Source organism: Larimichthys crocea, chromosome XX (genome assembly GCF_000972845.2).
Source record: "Larimichthys crocea isolate SSNF chromosome XX, L_crocea_2.0, whole genome shotgun sequence".
Taxonomy (NCBI): Eukaryota; Metazoa; Chordata; class Actinopteri; family Sciaenidae; genus Larimichthys; species Larimichthys crocea.
Genome location: NC_040030.1, coordinates 158595 through 180403, shown reverse-complemented (window position 1 = coordinate 180403; position 21809 = coordinate 158595). Strand labels below are relative to the sequence as shown.

Sequence of the window (21809 nt, the reverse complement as noted above, 5' to 3'; positions counted from 1 at the left end):
CCAGAAGTCGAAGAAATGTTTATGAGCTCCTCTGCACAATCAAGTAAATGTTTTAACTGTATATGAGATGTCTTTCATAATACATTAAATATGTTGGAAAAGACTTTGAACTGAAATGTGGAGTTAGAGGTTAAAACCAGTTTTCAGTCCAGGATTTTGTGGGCGGTCCTTAAAGGGTGGCTCGATGACACGCTGAGGCCACCCTGAGGATACCCCTGTACCCCCTAGCAGAGAGATAGGGATTAATTGATCTTGCTCAGTGTTTCAAAGTTAGTCAGCAGAGCTAAGAATTCATTTTTACCTGATCTTAACACCTAATTTCATAAACTTGTCGATATTTTTCATCATTTAAATTTGGCTGGGTGGTTAATAACATTTTCTTCTTTGGTCTGACAAACTCAGAATTCATATTTATTCTTACTTTACACTGACTTTAAACTGTATATGAGCGAGCAAAGATGGATGTGTATACTGTATCTGGAAATGTACTGCAAATTCAGAAACCTGGAAGAGATTTAGAGACATTTCACATTGATTGCGTTCTTGTTTCTTGTTCAAGTGGATCTTAAAAATTATTTACCGAAGGGCAGAAGAAGCATTACGCTCTCTTCCCGCACATCTTCCCAGCCTGTCCCGGGATACCAGCCAGTCTTTTTTTTTTTTCCTAACCATAATCCCCTGTCTTTAACCTCAAGGCTATAGCTGTTCCCTCATGACAGAGGAATACTGTATGTGAGTATTTTCACTCCTGTGCGAATAAACAACAACAATGTATTTCTCTTCCTCTAAGGCAAGGCAGCCTGAAAAAGTTATAAATAGACGTATAGGAGGGGGAAGTGTGCAAACAGGAGCACTCACATAAATCTGTATATCCTCCGCCATCATCTGAATTTCATGAGTGAAGTGGGTTTTATGGTTGAAAGTAATTAGAGATTCAGTTCTTCTGCGTTCGTGATCTATTTTCAAAGAGAGAGAGGGGGAAAAGAAAAGCGCCAGGAGAAGCAGGAACACACTGCAGCACACAAGTGGAGATACCATATGCAGAAATCCACATGCCAATTGTCTTAAATTGATAAAGTGGTCCTCCAAGACAACGGGAGGAGGGGAGCAGGGAGATATGTAGAGAAAGGAGGGCTGTGTGGGATTTTAAACTGCCAGACCTTGTTAGGTGAAAGACACGTTATCTCTATGATTAAATGGCCGTCTAAGTAACAGCCCCCCCACCCCAGTAATGGAGATGTGTTCCTTTTGTTGCTTCATACAATCCATGTGCGCATACGCCGCGCGCATGCATGCAACATGCTTGCGCGTGTGTTTGCGTGCGTCTTCATTCTTTGCCCTGTGTCATCCATCCGTCCCCGGTGAACTCCGTATGCCATTAAAGGATGGCAAGACTGCAGCCATTAGTGTAACAGGATCAGACCATTGAGACCCTTACACACACACACACACACATATATGTGCTGCACACTTTCACTCACACACACACACACATTTAGAGACATCCTGGAAACCATTACCACTGTTCCCTTCGCAGCACTTAAGTGGGAAGTTAGTTATTTTGTATTGTATATGAATGCCTGGTTGAGTGAGAAAGGAGAAAAGGGGGGATAAAATCATGACAGCAGCAAGCATTGCAACCCATTTTTTGGCAGGAAGTGAACACATGAAAAGAGGGGATAGAAGATGAGCGGGCGAACCCAAAGTCACCCATACAGTCCTGTCTCCTTTGGGAGATGGAGGAAAAGTCTCCTTGTTTTTCCTGCTGTTTTTTTTTCCTACCCAAGAGGCAGCTCTTACAGCCAGCCACATCTCTGCCAGTAAGCTATAATTATCACCAAACTGACGCAGATTACTGGAGGAATGGGGTGGGGGGGGAGAGAGTGAGAGAAACAGCGGCGATGGAGGTTTTTGCGAACAATGGCGCGGGGAAAATGATAGGCTTGATATCGAGGTCACATAATAAAGGCAAATAGAAGCTAAACGAGTTGATTCTACGGCTAACAAAACATTCCTCGTGCCCAGCCGATAGAGACAGAAGAGGAGGGGGGGGGGGGGGGGGGTTTGTCCTTGGCTGCTATTAGCGTTTTGCACAAGATGTGCTGCTGGTAATTACATTTGTCGTTGGGCAAAAAAAACGCTTGAATGGTTTGAAAAGACAAAGCAGGGGAAAATGAGAACCGTCGTTATCTGTCTCTGTTGTGCTCTGGTAATGAAATTGCTGTTGATTGAATTAGGAACATGATGAACGATTTCTTGTGCTAGACCTCGAAGGCGTTGGGGGCAGGCGTGACCAAATGGGCTGCGGGCCATATTTGGACAGCTTTGGGCCAAACGGTGTTGTGTTTCCACGCGGCTCGTGTAACATGGGAGGCCGTATGCCGCGAGGGGCAGAGATCAGAGATGTTATGAAAAGTGATCTGAGTGCGGGTAAGGCGGCGGCGGAGGGGGGGGGGATTGTGTTGGTTCTGAAATGCAACACATATGGCTCTGTGGCGGCGGATATACACAGGCAATCATGCAGACAATAAAACCCAAACACAGACTTACACTTACAGGTCAAAGACATAAACACACACACACAAATCACACAAATCTCCAAACATTTGGAAGCAGTCTGACGCGTCGACGCCCCCCGTCAGCTGTCCAATCACCTTCAGAGTGTGTTTTTCCCAATCACCTTATCACCTTATCATTCCCATTAGCTCTCTACCACACCTTCTTACACACATTCACACACACAACAACAACAAGATGTTTTCACAGAGCGAGCTCTGCAGGCTCCTCCCCCCCACTCTCCAATCACCAGGTATCTCTGGATTCTCATTGGTCCCCCGAGGAGAGAGATTGCAACACCTTCCTGGGGTTCACTGACCTCCGCTCTCTGCGTTACTACGAAACATCAACTTCTGGCGGATGACTCAGAGGGAAGTCAGCTGGGGTGACTAACAGTGTTTTTCTAAAGAGAAAACTGGCTTTAGTAAATCTTCAGCTGGAGCATACGTGCACAGATGCACACATGTTGTCTGCAGATATCTGTACAGATATGTCCTTCAACTTCATGCATGCACACACTCACACATGGGCACGAAACACCAAGCATGTTCAATAAAAAACAACTCAAGGTTACGCAGGGTGTGTTGACACTCCAAGGCCCTCAGGGTTAAGAACAGCCAGAAGTTGTTTTTTTTTTTTTTAACCAGGATTCACCTGGGAGTGTGAGGCAACACAACTCTCACAGGAGCTACATATATGACTGATGTGTGTTTGTGTGTGTGTGTGTAGGAGCAGGTTAGACCTGCACACCTGCATCCTTTTTATGGAAGTGAAAACACGCAGCAGACAGTCCTGCGTTTGTACAGCGTGGGGGGAAACTGTGAAATACCGTCACCTACAATATATACACTCGGCTTGGCAGGGTCTCAAAGTATGCACGCACAAATGGTAAAGCAACATGACTGCCATTAGTGGATTTTATTTGCACAGTCTGCTCAACTCTTGAGGTCTTTCCAGTCAAAACAGCTCTTGTATGGAAACGATTTCATTTAGTCTGCTAGAAAACATCATGAAATAAAACCACCGTGGAAGCAACGCCGCATAATATATACATGTAGCGCACACAATGTGTATTTAATACGCTACATCTTTTAACACGCGAGGCAAAAAGAGAATCAAAGCTTCTTATGAGTGGTCTCGAATAGCCACACGCTGTTACCTTTAACACCTTGAATGGTAATCGGATCCTTTTGCCTTCACCCCTATGAAATATAGTAAGGGATTAGAAGACAATAACAGCCTCTATGTCGTTCTAAGGAACCAGGCGGTGGTACAATAAGAGGAAATCCTTGCAGCATACTCATCAGCATGAATCATATTCCCTCAACACCGAGCTCTGGTTCTCTTTTCCGTATGTCATGTGAATCACAGTATGTCGCTTTTATAGTGTTAAATGTACTGAATGTTTACCTCAGATACAAATCTGATAAAGATGGTCACAAGGATTGCTCTTTGTTCCATGAAAAAAAAAAGAGATTTCACAATTTTACGAGACCAAAGCTGAAGCGATTTCTCCATTATAATCAGAGTTAGTGTACAGAAAGAAAGAAAATACATTCAGATTCGTTGTGAAAGAAAACTAGAAGCCTTGTAACTGAAAGTTATAAGTTGAAACAACTGAAGAGGTCTGATCTTTTCTGTGGAAGTTCAAACTTAGCGACATGAATGCTGCTGCTATGCTGCAAAGGGACAATATATCCAGGCTTAATACTTCACTCTCCACATATGGACGTCATCTACTATATCACTTACAGCCAAACCACAAAGCACGGCCGACCATAGACTCTATAAAACATGGACATAGTATCCATAAGTCCGGCCTGTGGTGGAGGACCCCACCCATGTCTTTTGGGGGGCTCCCTATGCACACATTCTGTCTTCACATTCTACGTAGTTGTGTTACTGAGGTTGCATGCAAGGCTGCTGGTGCAGAAACCGAAGTACAGCTGTACATGCTTTGCAGACTCAAGTTGGCACACTGTGCACAATGTAAATTTGCAAAGTGATTCGTAAAGTGACGACGTGCACAACACTGAGACCCCATGTTTGACTGAAAATAGCACAAACTGTTGTTTTTTGAAAATTATATGCCAATTTTGAATTCGCTGCCGGCGACAACAGAAAAAAGGTTGTGAGAGTGACAACAAAAGCAGGAAAAAGTTGTGAAATCCTAAAACACCTGGCAGAACATCTTGTAATAGCTGGCAACAGGTTAGAAACATGGTTAGGTATAATCAAGGTTGTTTTCATTCTTTAGTCCGCTGGCTCTTATCTGTGGGTGTGCTTGTTATTTTATCGCTACAGATACCATACAGTACAGTGGACCTTTTGTGATGCAGACGGGTAATTCTGGCATTCTTGAGCAGGCAGACAATGACAAAAATAAGTTTTAAAAAATATTCCTCCTCGAGTTCAGGATTGTAAAAAAAAAAAAGTTTTGGAAAGAATGCACCCAAAAGCCTCCTGCAGCTAAAAATAATATAATCTAATATTGGATGTAATATCTAATAACATCTTGTTTTTAGCTACCAAATCAGCCTGAAAAGGATAGTTTGGTCCATCTACATTCCCCTTTGGTTTTCCATCTGTTTTTGCTATAATGATCATTTCGTTTACAGACAATTGATCATAATTTTACTGTATCATCGTTTTTGTTTTCTGGTATTTTCTTGTTGGGCTTTTGAAATGCACAAAACTGATCCAGGAACAGGCTTTTGCAAAGTATATTAGTCCATAAACACTGTGGTTTGTGGCACTGACTCATGCTATATATTGTCCCCATAAAAATAAATGAATAAACACTGAACTTCATTTAGTTTTTACGTAACTCTGAGTCCTTGGAATGATCATTCTCCATTCACACACACACACACACACACACACTGTGATTCAAACACTATCCCTAATGAGTTTATGCTCGGCCCCGCTACTAGGAAAGAGAAATGCATTTCTTGGCTCCAAACACACCGAGAGTACGATGACATGAACTCACTGGAATGACATTGAAGCAGCTCAGAGTGGTGCTGTTTGTAGTCCTGGATCCTGGATTTTTTATGGTATGCTGTACTTAAGTATGTGTTGTGAAGCGAAGCGCATGAAAGATGCAAATTGATGCAGTGAAATTTATGAGGTGGCTGTATTTATGGAAAAATGCTGCACTGGCTTGCCAGAAAAATATAGTGTGATTTTCTGTTCTCGCTGCTTTCTCAGTACCAGCTGGCATAGTTATGGCTCTGTGAGTAAGCATGAAATCATTCTGATACTTGTTATGCCACATGTACTGTAAATAACAGCGCGATAACTCTTGTTAAAGTTATTGATTTGGTCAGAACTCTATCACGCATGACGCGTATCAAGTGGTGGAAAGTGCACGTACTGGACACTCGAGTACAAATCATATACTTTACACGAGCATCTCCAAATTAGGACACATACATTCACTTATCTGAAAGATGTAGTTACTTTTCAACAAATATAGTGCCGAATCTTTCCATACAGAGCAGGTCTAGATCATACTCTTTATAATAGCATTTACAGAGACACAACAATGCCCACCATGAGCAATTGGTCAATTCATTAATAAGTTGATTTGTTATTTATCAAAAAATCAGCTGCTGTCTTGATAGATTCATTGATTTCTAGTTTCAGCTTCTCAAATTTAAAGATTTGCCACTTTTCTTCATCTTAAATGCCAGTAAACTGAATTATTTTGTTCAGATTAAAGACATTTTAAACTGTCACTAATGATAATAAGCATTTCTAACTATTTTCAAACTATAAACGTATTGACATAATGTATTGGGGGTCCTGTTGGTGCGGTGGTAAGCACTGCCGTTCCAGCGTCCCGTGACCCTGACAGAGAAAAGCCATTACACCGTATTTGCTCGAGAATTAGTAGATTAATCCATAATTACTTGGAGACCCATATAAAATTAAATTAAAGTTAAAAATAAGCTTCACCTCAACCGACTACAAGAATAAAAAGCTGCTTAAACATTAATGCACAAGTAATAACAGTACCATATGATTAGAAAAACTGCATACACTACTTTTCTTAAGGATCTGACTACACCACTACATGTATCGACAGGCAAAAACAAAAAACACCCAGCACTCTGAGCAACATTAATCTCTCACCTGCTTTTCTTTATAGCCGCTAGAATTAAAATAAATGTACACGATCACATCAGCCACTTAATACTGGTGATACAAACAAGACAGTGAGTGGAACTTCAAGTGCACTAATGCCCTAAAGCGCTGCGTATCACTCTGGGAAGTGTTCACAGCTTACGGAGTGATAGTGCTCAATCAGTGAAAGTAGAGGAGAGTGTTGGCTGGACTGTAGACGCACTGATGCATAATGAATGAGGCAGACTTTGTGGTCACGTTTAACAATATTCTTCCAGACAGCTTATATATGATCTAATGTCTGCATGTACTTATAAACTTGGGAGGTAGATAATGTTGACGTGAAAACAAAAAGTCAGAACTTGTTCTATCTTCTAAAAGTTAAAACACATGATTGCAAACTGCAGCATTAAATGCACATGTGCATATATGACGATGTTTCCATTGTATGTATTGTAAAAACTGTCAATTATAATCAGTTGAAAACACAAAAATATGCATCAAAGTTTATTTTGCAAGTCATTTCTGTTTTGTTTTTTTTATTTATTTTTTTATTCTGTTTACTGGACTGAAATTTCTTGTCAGAAAAAGTTTGAATCAGTTCCCCTGGCTCCATTTCTGCAACACTGCTAACAGTATTAAGTTAAAAAAAAACTCTGCATCCACATGGACTGTTTATTGTAGTCACAATATCGTGCAGCCTGAGAGCATATATTTACTCACATAAATAGTATCCAGCTGTTTAGAAAGATAACATTCACATATTTAATATTTGCTTCTAGGCAGCGTGGTAAAGCTACCGCTGTCACAACGCCGCAGATGATCTCCTGAGTACAATAAAAGTTTAGCACACCTGAAAAAATACTAATTTGAGGGAGCTGGGTGTTATTACATACTGGGGAAGTATAGTGCTCACATTGGTTCGTGGTTTCCACTGGTCCAGCTGGGTGGATGTGTCTGCTTTTCACTAGAGGCGATCTGATCCACCTCAACTTCCTGACCCTGAGCTAGAAGTAGAAGAAAGTCCGAATGACAGCTGTGAATGAGACCTTTGTTTTACAGACAAGACCAGAGGGTCCGTGTGTAATTGCATATAAGTCATGTTAGCCATTAGGGAGGGTAAAAAAAGGTTAGCGCTGTTTCACGTCATAGTGTAAAAACTTGATTATGTATGTTTTTCGATTTCCCGGAAAAAAAGTATTGATTCAGATTGTGTGCAAAGATCCATGTGATCAGCTATCGATCCGCTCGAATGTTTTGTGTGGTGTTTGTGTGTCTGTGCTGAGGTCAGCAGGAAGTTCCCACAGACCGACAGAGTGTAAACACAGCTGTCTGGATCAGTGTGTGTGTGCGTTGAGGCAATTATAGGATTGGAGGTGGGGTGGAAAGCAAGGGCAATGAGGTCACTGCTGAGACTGATGAAGGGGGTTGTTAGGGTTAGGGCTAAAACGCGCTGATGCTGATTCTTGTGACACGTCGTGATTTCTGTGAGATCGATATGTTTGTCTGCCTCCTCAATTTTTGGTTTCAATGTCGTCACTCACTTTTTTTACTAAGTCTACGCTAATGTGACTTGTATTTTTTCAGTTCCTCCTTCAGAAATGATCTTTAAGAATATGTATTTCCTTTTTTCAAGGTGGGAAAACAGCCGAGAAAGTTTAAATTCTGGGTAAACATTGGCAAAAATTAGAAACTAACTAACTTATTCATGAACTCTGAAGTTAAGAAAGCAAAGTGTATTGAAGTTGCTAGATACCTGGCTACTTATATTCATTAATCATCTGCATTGGCTTGTGTGACACTCACTGTACGAATATTGCCTCAAATGAGGATGCGAGCCACTGCGGTGAAACAGGAAGAAGAAACGTTCAAATAACTTCAAGGTTAAGAAATGGTATGGTCCACTTTAGGGGAAATTGTACTACAAGATTCTTCACTGCATGGATATGGAAAATATATGTTAATAATGTTAAAAGACTTATTTAGGGGGAGTTGGACCCCACTAAAACATTACCCGCAACGATAAATTTGCATCGCCATCCACTGTTTACTGTTCATCCCACATAGAGGCTATTCTGAGGGTGCTGGCATCACTCAGAGAGAGTCGTACGCTGTTAGGTTTGTGGGCTATCTTAATGAAATTGACTTGACTTGAGCATGGGGGTTAAAAAAAACCTATAAGAAACGGCTGTGGAAAAAGTTTGAGGCAGTCCGGGGGTTAATGTGCAGAGCTGGGCGTAAACAAAAGGGCTGGGCTCTGTTTGGGGTCCAGTATCAGATAAGAGACAGATTAGGGGAGTGGACACATCCTACAGACAATACAGGAACTCACAAATAACTGTTTATGTTTAGAAAGTAATAGCACTTTCGCAAGATTACTTTGTATATACATAATACGGCCTTGATGGATATTAGAGAACCTGTAGGTTTTGGTTGACCCCACCTGAATTTTGACACTGGTTGACGAAGCTCTAAATCATCCCTCCGTGGACTGTTGTTTAGGATTGCCACAGATTTCACTGTATTTGTCTCAAGACTGTCAACTTTAATTTGGGTCTTGACCAGAAAGTAAAGTAACACAAAAACATGACTTGAGGGAAAGACATCCATAATATCCAACGTATCCCAACTTTTTGTCCCGCACTGTGGATAGAGTTCCAAAAACCCTGAATCCTACAATTCCCATAATGCAACTTGATATCATCTTTTGTCAGACCCTTACTTGTTTGTGCTGGTTTGATACCAGCTCTTCCTCTCCATATGTCCTTGAGCAAGACACTGAACCTCAAATTGCTTCTGGTGTGTGGGGAGGTGGACGAATCCCCCTTTACAACCAGAGGAGACTGTTTCAAATGGATTTCCTGCTCACTCAGTGAGTGGATGAAGAAAGGCGCGTTAGTGCTGCCACTGCTGGCCAGAGAGTACATTGCAAAAACACTCAACTAGGAGCAGATATGTAATATAACCTCTGGCCACCAGTGGTCATGATATGCATGTTAGGGCATGACGTTCTGGAGTTTCAGGTGTTCAGGTCAGGACTCAGATATTGTTGTGCCGCTGAAGGATTTCTGGTCAGCTGACTTGAAGGGTGGAGGTTGAGGTACACTACAGGAGATGGAGTGGCACTGAGTGTGTGCATTTAGGTCTGTGGTCAGCAATGAGTGTAATAGTGTTTGCTTTACAGCCACTGTGACAGACAGAGGTTTTCTGCAGTGTATAATTAAGACTATGAGCGTGTTTTAGTCACAGAAGTAGGGCGACGGGTTCACATGACAAGCTTCAGGGTAAGTAGGAGAGAGGAAGATGTTTTTTGAAGCTTGTTTTTGGACCAAACAGGAGCTTTAAAGTGACCATGGGGTTAAAGGTCAGAGGTCAGAGTTCAAACCGAGTCAGCAGGGAATAAGAAAGTCGAGCTCTTCAGGTTCTTTGAGAGGCAGGCACCTTTGTTTAGCGGGCAGATTTATTTTGGGAAGCAGGCCGAGGAGGAGAAAAACTTGTTCTATACAAAAATTGAAAAATTACCCCTCCACCTCACTTTCTCTTGTTTCGTGCGAGCATGTTATCCTCGTGTGTTTATACAGCTTTGCCCTCAGGCCTCCCACAAAATGTCTCATCATTAGAAGTTTATGCGATGGGAGATATTCTGTGTTTATACATAATGCATCATATAGCGTGTCTTATATAAGACGAGTTGGAGACGATTCACCCCCACAGCTCATCTCTCAGCAGCACAGGAGCTCAGAGGAGGCTCAGCCTACACGAACACATACTCTCGAAGGCATCACAAGCACGTACTCTGACAAACAATAACATATCGATACCTACATGCAAGACTCTGTGATGTTGAAGCGCAAGCGAGATATACAGCTGCCAAGTAAACGCTCTCCCTTACATAAACACACGCGGGGATATGAAATATCAGAGGGATGTTGTGCATGAGGCTCAGATGAGATCAGAGGGAGAGCACCACGGTGTTTTTCATTTACTGGGAATAAGGAAGAGCTCTGTGTGGAGGGAAACTCAGAAGGTCACTCCGGTGGCAGAGGGACAAACCCTAAGAGGAATCACATGTAAAGCTTGTGTGTGTATGTGTGTGTGTGTGCATTAATGTGTAGCTTGCAAGTGGCTATAAACACACAAAAATTGTGTTAAACCACGTGTCAGAGCTGTTGGATTGCTGTACAGTGTGTGTGTGTGCGTATGAACAGAGACAGAGAGTCAGTGTATTTGTGTGGGAGGAGAAAATTTCCCGTTACAATGGCGCGTAAGGTCGAGTCCGTCCTGTCAATGTACGTCACAGCAGAGCGTCCAAACTGTAGACACGACATGTATGAAGGACGAAAACAGATTCACATTCATCCTCCCAGATTAATTTTGCATCAATTCACTGACATATGAATTATGCAATGGGCGGATATCAAATGCTAGTTTAATTCTCATTCAAAATAGGTCACACTTATGCTGATCCAACGCTCAGGAGATGGTGTAAATACTGCTGATGAATCTGTAAACGTGCAGAGCATGAGCGGGTGATTATTCTGTTCACTGTAAACGGACTACGATGAGAAGCAGACACACCACTCACATATAATCTACTGTATCAAAGAGGCACAACTTCAAACACAACAAACACTGCGCACAGTCTGAATTAAATGAGGCGATGGCGCCACCTGCCTGCCAAGTCAAAGACAAGCACATTAGAATATAGCACTATAGAATATAATAAGAATATAGTAGCAATAAGATCAAGGAGGGGAGAAGGTGTTGTCTTAAGACGGTTGCTGTAAACCGATGTGATCTTCTCGCAGGACATTTGCTGAAGCTCTAAGTAGCAACATAGGTGACCTATTTCATGGTCTCGTTCTGATTTATTTGTTTGCACTGTAGACATTTCTCACTCGTATCAGAATCACAGAGGCTTTTGCACCGGCACATATTTAGGAGGGCTTAAGCGGAAAAGAAATCAAAAGCAAAGAGTTGTTGAGTCACAACAAGGACGTGATGTGTTCAAGTATAAGTGTACCGCATGTAAAGGTTTGACTTTTAGTGGCTACAGTACAAGCGAGGGGGAAAACTAATAAACAGAGATTAGGGAAAGTACCTGAGTGATAAATAATAATAGTGAATTCATCATAGTTACACGCTTGGTTGTCATTGGCAGTGCGGTGTCAGCCAGTAGATGGCTGTACTGCCAAATTTTACAAGCTGCTTATAAGTATTAGTTTTAAAAATACATGATATGCTATATGTTACTGTTCAGAAGGTGAACTAGAAGGTGATCTAGGTAAGTTGGTGACTTACCAAGATCATGCACCATTCAGTGTGCGCCCCATGACCGCCTGGACCAATGACAGTTTGGCAATTAAGTGCCTTCATTGAAGAGACCTTTTGAACCTTTGTTTGCGGTTGCGGTTACTGCTGGCACTCCTTTCAAGTTCAGTTGAATTTACCACTCCCTTTTATATTTTCGACAATGTACTTCCTTTTCATATACTGGGTGTGTCCATAAGAAGTGAGTACTGTATTTAGTTTGTTCATTTTATCACGTGTGGTGTTTCTGTTTTATCTCACTTCATCATCATCATATATGTCATTTTTGGCACTTGTTTATTTCATATCATGTTTTTATTTGTTACTATTTCAGATGTTTAAAATTTCATATTTGTTTATTTACTTTTCCTTTTGTCTTTGCAGTTACCACACTAAAAATAATAAACACTTCAGAAGAACAGGGAGTGTCACCATCATATTCATTGTTCTCACCCGACAAACTGGAGGTGCACAGCCAGATAATCATTTTAACAGAGGTCTCAAGTTTGGGGATTATAAACCAACACCTCTTTTATAGTTACACAATCTTAGCATACTATACTACACTAGCAAACTTATGACACACTTATTCTCTGTTGCTCTCTATCACAATTTTCTACTTTCACTTTTTAAGCAAAGATACAAATATGTTTAATAAATAAAATGCTATTTGACGAGCTTCCCTATAAAGAAGCATACTGTAACTTCTGCTTGTAAAAGGGCTTTCATAGAAACTATCAACTGAAAGTAACACAGGAAATCATAGATGGTTAATTTGAGCGCCGTAACCAGAACAGAAACCAAATGTAGTGTAGTCGTGTCCTTGTTTGCCAAAGTCATAAACAGCCTTTAACTTCTCTGGCTATAAAATGGCAACATGGATAAACACAGAAACCAGGATGTTCAGTTGACGCACTGCTTGTCCTTTAGTGTATGTGTGCAAAAACTCAACACTAGATATGACAAAACGTGTTCAATCCTCACATTTATTCTCATTCTCATTCATTTATTTTAAGAAATTATATTATTATTATTCCAATGTTCATCCTCTAAAACACATATTTACAAATTTTCACAGTGAATGTGGTACATTTGGTTATAATAACATTACGAAAGGGAGCGCATTCAGAACTCTGTTAATAATAATAATTTCATCTAGATAAACACTGAAATGAACAAACCGAATCGCAACATTGTAAAAAAAAAAAAAGAGAGAAAGAAGTAAAAAAAAAAAAAAAACATGTTAATGATATCACAGCAGGGGGGCAGGTAAACTGAGAAAATTCAGCCTCCCAGAAAAATCTGGGATGTGATGTCCACTTCCATCAACAACAGTACAATGCAACACTATCACAGCTAAGCCCGTGGGCCCGTACGGATAGAAAGTGTGATAGTATGCCAGTAATCAGTGCACTCTACCTACTGATTCAAATTACAGGCTCCTCTTTCCTGCTAATATCTTCTGGCGAGATGCTGTTCTGGTGTGTGAATGTGAATAAAAGGCTTTGAGCTGTAAGATGACCTATCTCAGCTCAAACAAGCGTGACCACTAAAAAGTCTCACAATGACGGGGAATGTCAGGAGGACGAGGGAGGAAAGGGGGGACACAGTGACGAGTGCGTGAGCTCGGATCAATCCTGCCTCTGAGGCACACAGCCTTCCATTTCCAGCACTTCAGGCCATCCCTCGAATTTGTTGGTGTCTGCGTTGTTTTTCACGTGCTGGAGGAAGTAAAACAAGAGGCACAGTCATTGTAATGTCACGAATGGAGGCAGGGTGTGGCATAGACAAGTGACATAATACTTTTACTACACAAGGTTGTGCTGTTCAAACATTGGAATAAAGTGGCTTTGGAAGCATTTCAGGGACAATAGTGACTCGTGCTGTGGATTTACTGGTAGGACGAACTGTGATGGTGGGTCACCTGCTCAAATGGACTCTTGGTCTTGATGCCTTTCCCTCCTACAAAGATCCAGTTATCCCTGAAGGCCAAATTATTTGCAGCCGAGCTGCCCAGATCAGCTATTAGCTTCCTGGCTTCATCGTTGAGTCTACAGAACAAAAAGGAGACATCGGACAACGTTAGAGACAACTCAGGCAACTAACATGAATCTGAAGCGAGAGAGCGGGCGTACTCACTTTGTCGCTGTGTCGTCAAATGAGGCCATCATCACGACTGTCCCTTCTTCAATTTCCTTCAGGAATTTAATTAAAGGAGCCACATCTACACAAAGTCACACGTGGTTAACACGATGTACGTTTGTTTTTAAATGTTCAAATCTAAAAGAGTCTAAAACATACTCACCTCCTCCCCACATATCAAAAAAATCTGTCTTGATAAGGTCCCCTGTTTTCCCTGTGAGCACAGAGCAAATCTAATTCACTTCACGGTGTAAAACAGACATAGCTTTTATTTACATTATTCATTAAACAACTGTATTACAAACAATCTTAGCAGTGGTTCAAGGTAGCGTCTTGTGACTCAATAATCAAACTGTACAAAAGGCTTATGACGTCTTCATTCATCTTAGTGCGTCAACAGGTCACATGTCACGTAGTAGGTGTAGGAAATACAGGGAATAGTGTTACCATTAACCAGAGCAACGTTGATTCCTCTACCCACATTGTTCTTCACACTGCTCATGAGTCTGGAATGAAGCAGAGGAGAACAATCAGATGACAGGGAAGGCAACGCACCATATCAAACGGGCACCTTGACTCGACGGAAGCTAACTAAAAACTCACCAAACCTGTCTCTATTAGTCTTTGCACGGAATAATTCAAAACAGGATTTGAACGCTTCCAGTCATCCTTGGGCACACGAGTGCTCGTTAAAGAACACTCAGTCAAAGTTCTCACACACTGTTATTTCAAGTGTCCGACAACATTACAGAAAGGATCTCGAATCAGGGATACCACCTTTGCTTACTACTACAGATCATTATTGTAGAAACTTCATTCAAACAAATTAAAACCCATCAAAACTGTCTTAATGTACTACCCCCTGAAGTCCCTAAGAACAAAAATGTCCACTTTCAAAAAACTAGTAATATTTCTGCATAAACCTGCTCAAAACTACCAAACTTTCAAATCACTTTGAGGATTTTAACCTTGGTGTAACTGTTTATAAAAAAAAACTAAAAAAAAAACACAAACAGCAATTTTCCCTTTTTTCTAGTGATGCACGATCTGAAAAATTTCTACCGATAACCGATAATTTCCCGCTTCTTATGGCCGATACCGTTAATCATATTCATATTTCAACCCGAAAGACCCCCGTATGGGGGACAGCGTGAGATACATGCACAATACAGACGATCAGCGTCTGCTAGGAAGCACCAATCCTGACATATCGCATACCAAAATGGGCGGGGAGAAAACTCAGCTAAAAGCTCTACCAAGCATTGCTACCCAAACACACACTGATTGGCCGACCGGTGACAGGTGTCAATCAGCACTCACAACAAACACACAAGCCTTAGCTAAAACACACACTTCGCGTTGCATCGTATTAAAACTCGAAGTCTTCTTTTCTTCCTCTCATCGTCGCTGAACATCTTTTGCAAACAGCAATGCTGTCGTTATCTTCTGCCACTACAAAAAAACGACCACACTGGTGAAGACATGTTCATTATTAGTCTGGCAGAGACGGGGCCAGGCTTGGGTCCTGCCAGTAAGGCGCGATAACTTTTGGGGCGACTCGGCCGGCAAACAATTTCCCCAATTTCATTAATTTATCATACCTTTTATCTGTTAAAATGAACCTATCGGGTCGATAAAAAAATGACGTAATTTCTCCCCATATCGGCCGATATTTTATCGGTCCGATAAATATCGTGCATCCCTACTTTTTTCCATAAATAACCTCAAGTAATCAAACTGCCATTTAAAGGGTTAAAATCCTCACAGTGATTGAATGCCAGATAAAGAGGACAAAGGTGTCCGCAATAATATGAGGATTAATCATTCCATTGTTTTCAACAATCACCAACTCTGGTTTGGTGAAAATAATCTTTTAATTCAGAGTTAGACGGTAAAAGATGTCGTCGTATCGCTCTCCTCGAGCCCAGCCATTCCTATAATCTATTTATTTCACATTAGTCATTACATGCCATCGCATCTTCCTCATCCTAACCGGTCCCTCAAAATCTTTCACATAGAGTTTAACACAGGCAGGACATGAACAGGCAGCCAGACGGGTTACTTAAAACAAACAGTAGAGAAGATCAGATTACGACACACACACAAAGCGTGAGTGAGACTTAATTCCCTGCTCAGGATGGGCTCAGGGAGCTATGTTTTTACAGAGCAAATAGCAGTTCAGGATCTCTAATATTTATTCATGTATTAACAGTCACACACTATGAAACATGCACAAAGAGTTTATTAATGTATTTGTTAACAACTACAACTACTCTTGTTGACTGCACATTAATAACCATATTTAAATGTCTGCGCACGGCAACATTACAGTGCCTTGTAAAACATTTGTTAAATGTTTCAGGTTTCAAGGTTCGTGAAATGTATCGCCTCACTTACAATTTATCCTCCAGGCAAATTTTCGGCCCAACCACGCTGGCTGCTCCGCTCGCCATCTTGAAGGCGAAGTGTCCGGGCGGACATGACTTGGACAAGCCGCACTTGTTGTATCTGGTTTGCTTCGTTGCTGCGAACATAAAACTTATATTATTTAGGGTAAATACGTTGTCCGATCACATAAATAATAATAACAAAACACACAAGCGTGGATTTCCTTTATTGTATAGATACATAGTTTAGGATTAGGTCATGATCTCTACATTGTTACTGCACTTATGTTAACAAAAGAAAGGAGGCGTGTTATCAAAACAGATCGGACTTGAGAGCAACAGAGTGGAGAGATGAGATAATAATAGTTTTAATATACTTACGGGCTTCGTTTGTTGACAAAGATTTAGCTGAAAGGCAAAACAAGTATATACGTTTAAAAAAGGACATTTTCAGTGGCCACCACCACTACGACACAATATTCCTTTAACTCGATGCCATGTTTTCTTAACCCTCTCGCACTTCTTTGTACAGCCGCAACTTTATTAGGGAGTGACACTCACCTATCACATTGCTCAGTGTAAAATCCATGTTGATCTCTAGCAGCTGAAAAGCCAGAAAGACAGCTAGGAGGAATGCAAAAATCAGTGCGGCGAGCTTCAGAATACCTGCACGAGAGACGAATAGAGTAGATGGATGTGTGTATAGAGGAGGTATTATTCCTTATCAACATGATATGAACAGATCAGAGGTGATTGCACTCACTGCCAGCCCTGACCATCATCGCGATTCTCCTGGAAACCTGTGCGGGTGAAACAAAGACAATACGTAAAGTTTATTTAAATGTGTCCCCTTATATTAAAAACACACACTGTTAATCATGTGTCCCATCACACACGACATAATTAATCACCTCTGTGTCCATGATCTTTATCAATAACTAACTAGAGTTAATGATCACTGAGTGTTTTATCATCTCACACCTCCACATATAAAGCTTACACCATAAAGAGCTGCTACTACCTCAGTTCACGTTGACATAAGGATAAGTTATATTACAGCTTTAGTGAAGTGGTTAAGATGCACTTAGGTTTGCGTAATGACACTGTACATAGCCCGCGGGATGCATACTGATAAGCTAAGCAACGTACAAATGGAGCTTTTACTGATAAACCGGCGCTACGTTGATTAACTTCGAGCTCGCCTTCTCGTCTGTTCGCTAACTGATGCTGAAATAACCGAAGCGAGAATCTACCGGCGGTGTTGGTAATAATATAACTAAAAAAAATATAATAATAAATCATGTCTTACCTGTTGAACTTCCGAAGGTAACCACAGATCGAAACGAGCTTCACCTTACCTGATAAGTTATGACTCACGTTATGCTAGTAGCTTGAGCTGGTGAGTGGAGGCGACAGGAGGCACGATGTGTCACTCCGCCAAAGAAACCGAAGATTTTTTTTTTGTTTGTTTTAGCACGGTTGTGTGTGTGTGTTAAATATTTACTTACCTCAACAGTAATCCAACATTAAATATTAAATATAATTTCTTACCTTCTTACGACATGTTTCTCTTTTGTGCTTTGTTAAAGCCAACAACTGTTGCAGAAGTTAGTCCCCAACGGTTATTTTGATCGAACCAAACTAGGTTCAAGCTAGGCCCGTTAACTTACACGTATCACTCCGCTTCATTAACGGTCGTTATCTAAAGATAGCTTAAATTATCACGAAGATGAAACATTTTCCTAAAATGATTCAAACTATGAATTGTCATAAAGGGAAGTAAAGATAAATTGAAGAAAGCCAAAACATCGTAGACGTATAAATAAAGGTAAATGTTGGCGCGTTGCTAGGCAACGGCGCAGTCCCAGTCCAGTTGTGGAACTATTTGTATCGGCGGAGTCAAATCAATGAGGCCGAATCACAGCCGTGCCGATATTCAGTGTAACGTCACTCCCTTCCCGTGTGATATCGCTTATATATGTACACCTTAGATTTATATTGATTAAAATGTATTAAATTTCTTACCTTTCTTACCTTACAATACGTTTCTCTTTTATGCTTTGTTAAAGTCTACAACTGTTGCTGTCTAATATACAAAAGTTAGTCCTCAACGGCTATTTTGATCGAACCAAACCGCGATATAGCTAGGCCCATTAACTTACACGTATCACTCCGCTTCATTAATGGTCGTTATCTAAAGATAGCTTAAATTATCACGAATGATTCAATGAAATGATTCAAACTATGAATTGTCAGAGGAGGATAAAGGGAAGTAAAGAAGCCTTTCTACTTCAGCACAAACCTCCACAACAGAAGATAAATTGAAGAAAGCCAAAACAACGTAGACGCATAAATAAATAAAAAAAAATAGCACGCTACTGTTGGTCCCATGTGGTCCCAAAAAATGTAAATTAGCATTTAAATTTAATAATTTTGAAGTTCTCCAACACAAACATGTGTTTTACATTTAAAACTACACTACACCTTACTTCTATACTGAAGAGTATTGGTAGTTTTTAGTTTTTTTTTTTTTTGCACAACAGACGATCAGCGCCAGGAAGCACCAATCCTGACATATGCATACCAAAATGGGCAGGGAGAAAACCAGCTAAAAGCTCTACCAAGCATTGCTACCCAAACACACACTGATTGGCCGACCGGTGACAGGTGTCAATCAGCACTCACAACAACACAACAGCCGGAGCTAAAAACACACACTTCGCGTCGCATCGTATTAAAACTCGAAGTCTTCTTCTCTTCCTCCATCGTCGCTGAACAACTTTTGCAAACAGCAATGCTGTCGTTATCTTCTGCACTACGAAAACGACCACACTGGTGAGACAGTTCATTATTGAGCGGCAGAGACGGGGCCAGCTTGGGTCCTGCCAGTAAGCGCGATAACTTTTGGGGCGACTCGGCCGGCAAACAATTCCCCCCAATTTCATTAATTTATCGTACCTTTTATCGGTTAAAATGAACCTATCGGGTCGATAAAAAAATGACGTAATTTCTCCCCATATCGGCCGATATTTTATCGGTCCGATAAAACGTGCATCCCTACTTTTTTCCATAAATAACCTCAAGAATCAAACTGCCATTTAAAGGGTTAAAATCCTCACAGTGATTGAATGCCAGATAAAGAGAACAAAAGTGTCCGCAATAATATGAGGGTTAATCATTCCATTGTTTTCAACAATCACCAACTCTTAATAACTTTTAATTCAGAGTTAGACGGAAAAAGATGTCGTCGTATCGCTCTCCTCGAGCCCAGCCATTCCTATAATCTATTTATTTCACATTAGCATTACATGCCATCGCATCTTCCTCATCCTAACCGGTCCCTCAAAATCTTTCAACACAAGAGTTTAACACAGGCAGGACATGAACAGGCGGCCAGACGGGTTACTTAAAAAAACAGTAGAGAAGATCAGATTACGACACACACACAAAGCGTGAGTGAGACTTAATTCCCTGCTCAGGATGGGCTCAGGGAGCATGTTTTTACAGAGCAAATAGCAGTTCAGGATCTCTAATATTTATTCATGTATAACAGTCACACACTATGAAACATGCACAAAGAGTTTATTAATGTATTTGTTAACAATACAACTACTCTTGTGACTGCACATTAATAACCATATTTAAATGTCTGCGCACGGCAACATTACAGTGCCTTGTAAAACATTTGTTAATGTTTCAGGTTTCAAGGTTCGTGAAATGTATCGCCTCACTTACAATTTATCCTCCAGGCAAATTTCGGCCCAACCACGCTGGCTGCTCCGCCCGCCATCTTGAAGGCGAAGTGTCCGGCGGACATGACTTGGACAAGCCGCACTTGTTGTACTGGTTTGCTTCGTTGCTGCGAACATAAAACTTATATTATTTAGGGTAAATACGCGTCCGATCACATAAATAATATAACAAAACACACAAGGTGGATTTCCTTTATGTATAGATACATAGTTTAGGATTAGGTCATGATCTCTACACATTGTTACTGCACTTATGTTAACAAAGAAAAGGAGCGTGTTATCAAAACAGATCAGACTTGAGAGCAACAGAGTGGAGAGATGAGATAATATTAGTTTTAATATACTTACGGGCTTCGTTTTTGACAAGATTTAGCTGAAAGGCAAAACAAGTATATACTTTTAAAAAGGACATTTTCATGTGCCACCACCACTACGACCACAATATTCCTTTAACCGATGCCATGTTTTTCTTAACCTCTCTCGCACTTCTTTGTACAGCCGCAACTTTTATTAGGGAGTGACACTCACCTACACATTGCTCAGTGTAAAATCCATGTTGATCTCTAGCAGCTGAAAAGCCAGAAGACAGCTAGGAGGAATGCAAAAATCAGTGCGGCGAGCTTCAGAATACCTGCACGAGAGACGAATAGAGCAGATGGATGGGTGTATATAGGAGGTATTATTCATTATCAACATGATATGAACAGATCAGAGGTGATTGCACCACTGCCAGCCCTGACCATCATCGCGATTCTCCTGGAAACCTGTGCGGGGAAACAAAGACAATACGTAAAGTTTATTTAAATGTGTCCCCTTATATTAAAAACACACACTGTAATCATGTGTCCCATCACACACGACATGAATACACCTCTGTGTCCATGATCTTTATCAATAACTAACTAGAGTTATATGATCACTGAGTGTTTTATCATCTCACACCTCCACTATAAAGCTTACACCATAAAGAGCTGCTACTACCTCAGTTCACGTTGACAAAGGATAAGTTTATATTACAGCTTTAGTGAAGTGGTTAAGATGCACTTAAGTTTGCATAATGACACTGTACATAGCCCGCAGGATGCATACTGATAAGCTAAGCAACGTACAAATGGAGCTTACTGATAAACCGGCGCTACGTTGATTAACTTCGAGCTCGCCTTCTCGTCTGTTCGCTAACTGTGCTGAAATAACCGAAGCGAGAATCTACCGGCGGTGTTGGTAAAATATGATACTAAAAAAATTATAATAATAAATCATGTCTTACCTGTTGAACTTCCGAAGGTAACCACAGATCGAAACGAGCTTCACCTTACCTGATAAGTTAGACTCACGTTATGCTAGTAGCTTGAGCTGGTGAGTGGAGGCGACAGGAGGCACGATGTATCACTCCGCCGAGGAAACCGAAGATTTTTTTTTTGTTTGTTTTAGCACGGTTGTGGTGTGTGTGTTAAATATTTACTTACCTCAACAGTAATCCAACATTAATATTAAATATAATTTCTTACCTTTTACGAATGTTTCTCTTTTGGCT

General features: G+C 40.8%; 1 protein-coding gene and 1 long non-coding RNA gene across 2 annotated transcripts; both read right to left on the bottom strand.

Annotated features, from left to right (window-relative positions):
• Positions 1–12962: 12962 nt before the first annotated feature.
• On the bottom strand, positions 12963–17957 carry fam3c (FAM3 metabolism regulating signaling molecule C). The gene is made up of 10 exons (XM_010730636.3): positions 17833–17957; positions 17287–17323; positions 17085–17189; positions 16905–16931; positions 16534–16660; positions 14584–14642; positions 14300–14350; positions 14134–14218; positions 13919–14045; positions 12963–13715 (listed from the first exon to the last, which is right to left on the bottom strand). Exons 2-10 carry the CDS (start codon positions 17303–17305, stop codon positions 13626–13628), a joined length of 690 nt encoding a protein of 229 aa, XP_010728938.1. The 5' UTR covers positions 17306–17323; positions 17833–17957; the 3' UTR covers positions 12963–13625.
• A 2900-nt stretch (positions 17958–20857) lies between these two features.
• Positions 20858–21602, bottom strand: LOC113748373 (uncharacterized). The gene is made up of 3 exons (XR_003464306.1): positions 21543–21602; positions 21003–21039; positions 20858–20906 (listed from the first exon to the last, which is right to left on the bottom strand). It is a non-coding gene; the product is annotated as an uncharacterized LOC113748373 (long non-coding RNA).
• Positions 21603–21809: the final 207 nt, after the last annotated feature.

Coding starts and splice junctions, on each gene's coding strand:
- fam3c (XM_010730636.3), bottom strand. Junction 14,351..14,583: donor CAACGTTGCTCTGGTTAATG/GTAACACTATTC, acceptor CTGTGCTCACAG/GGAAAACAGGGGACCTTATC. Junction 14,046..14,133: donor TTTGACGACACAGCGACAAA/GTGAGTACGCCC, acceptor TTTGTTCTGTAG/ACTCAACGATGAAGCCAGGA.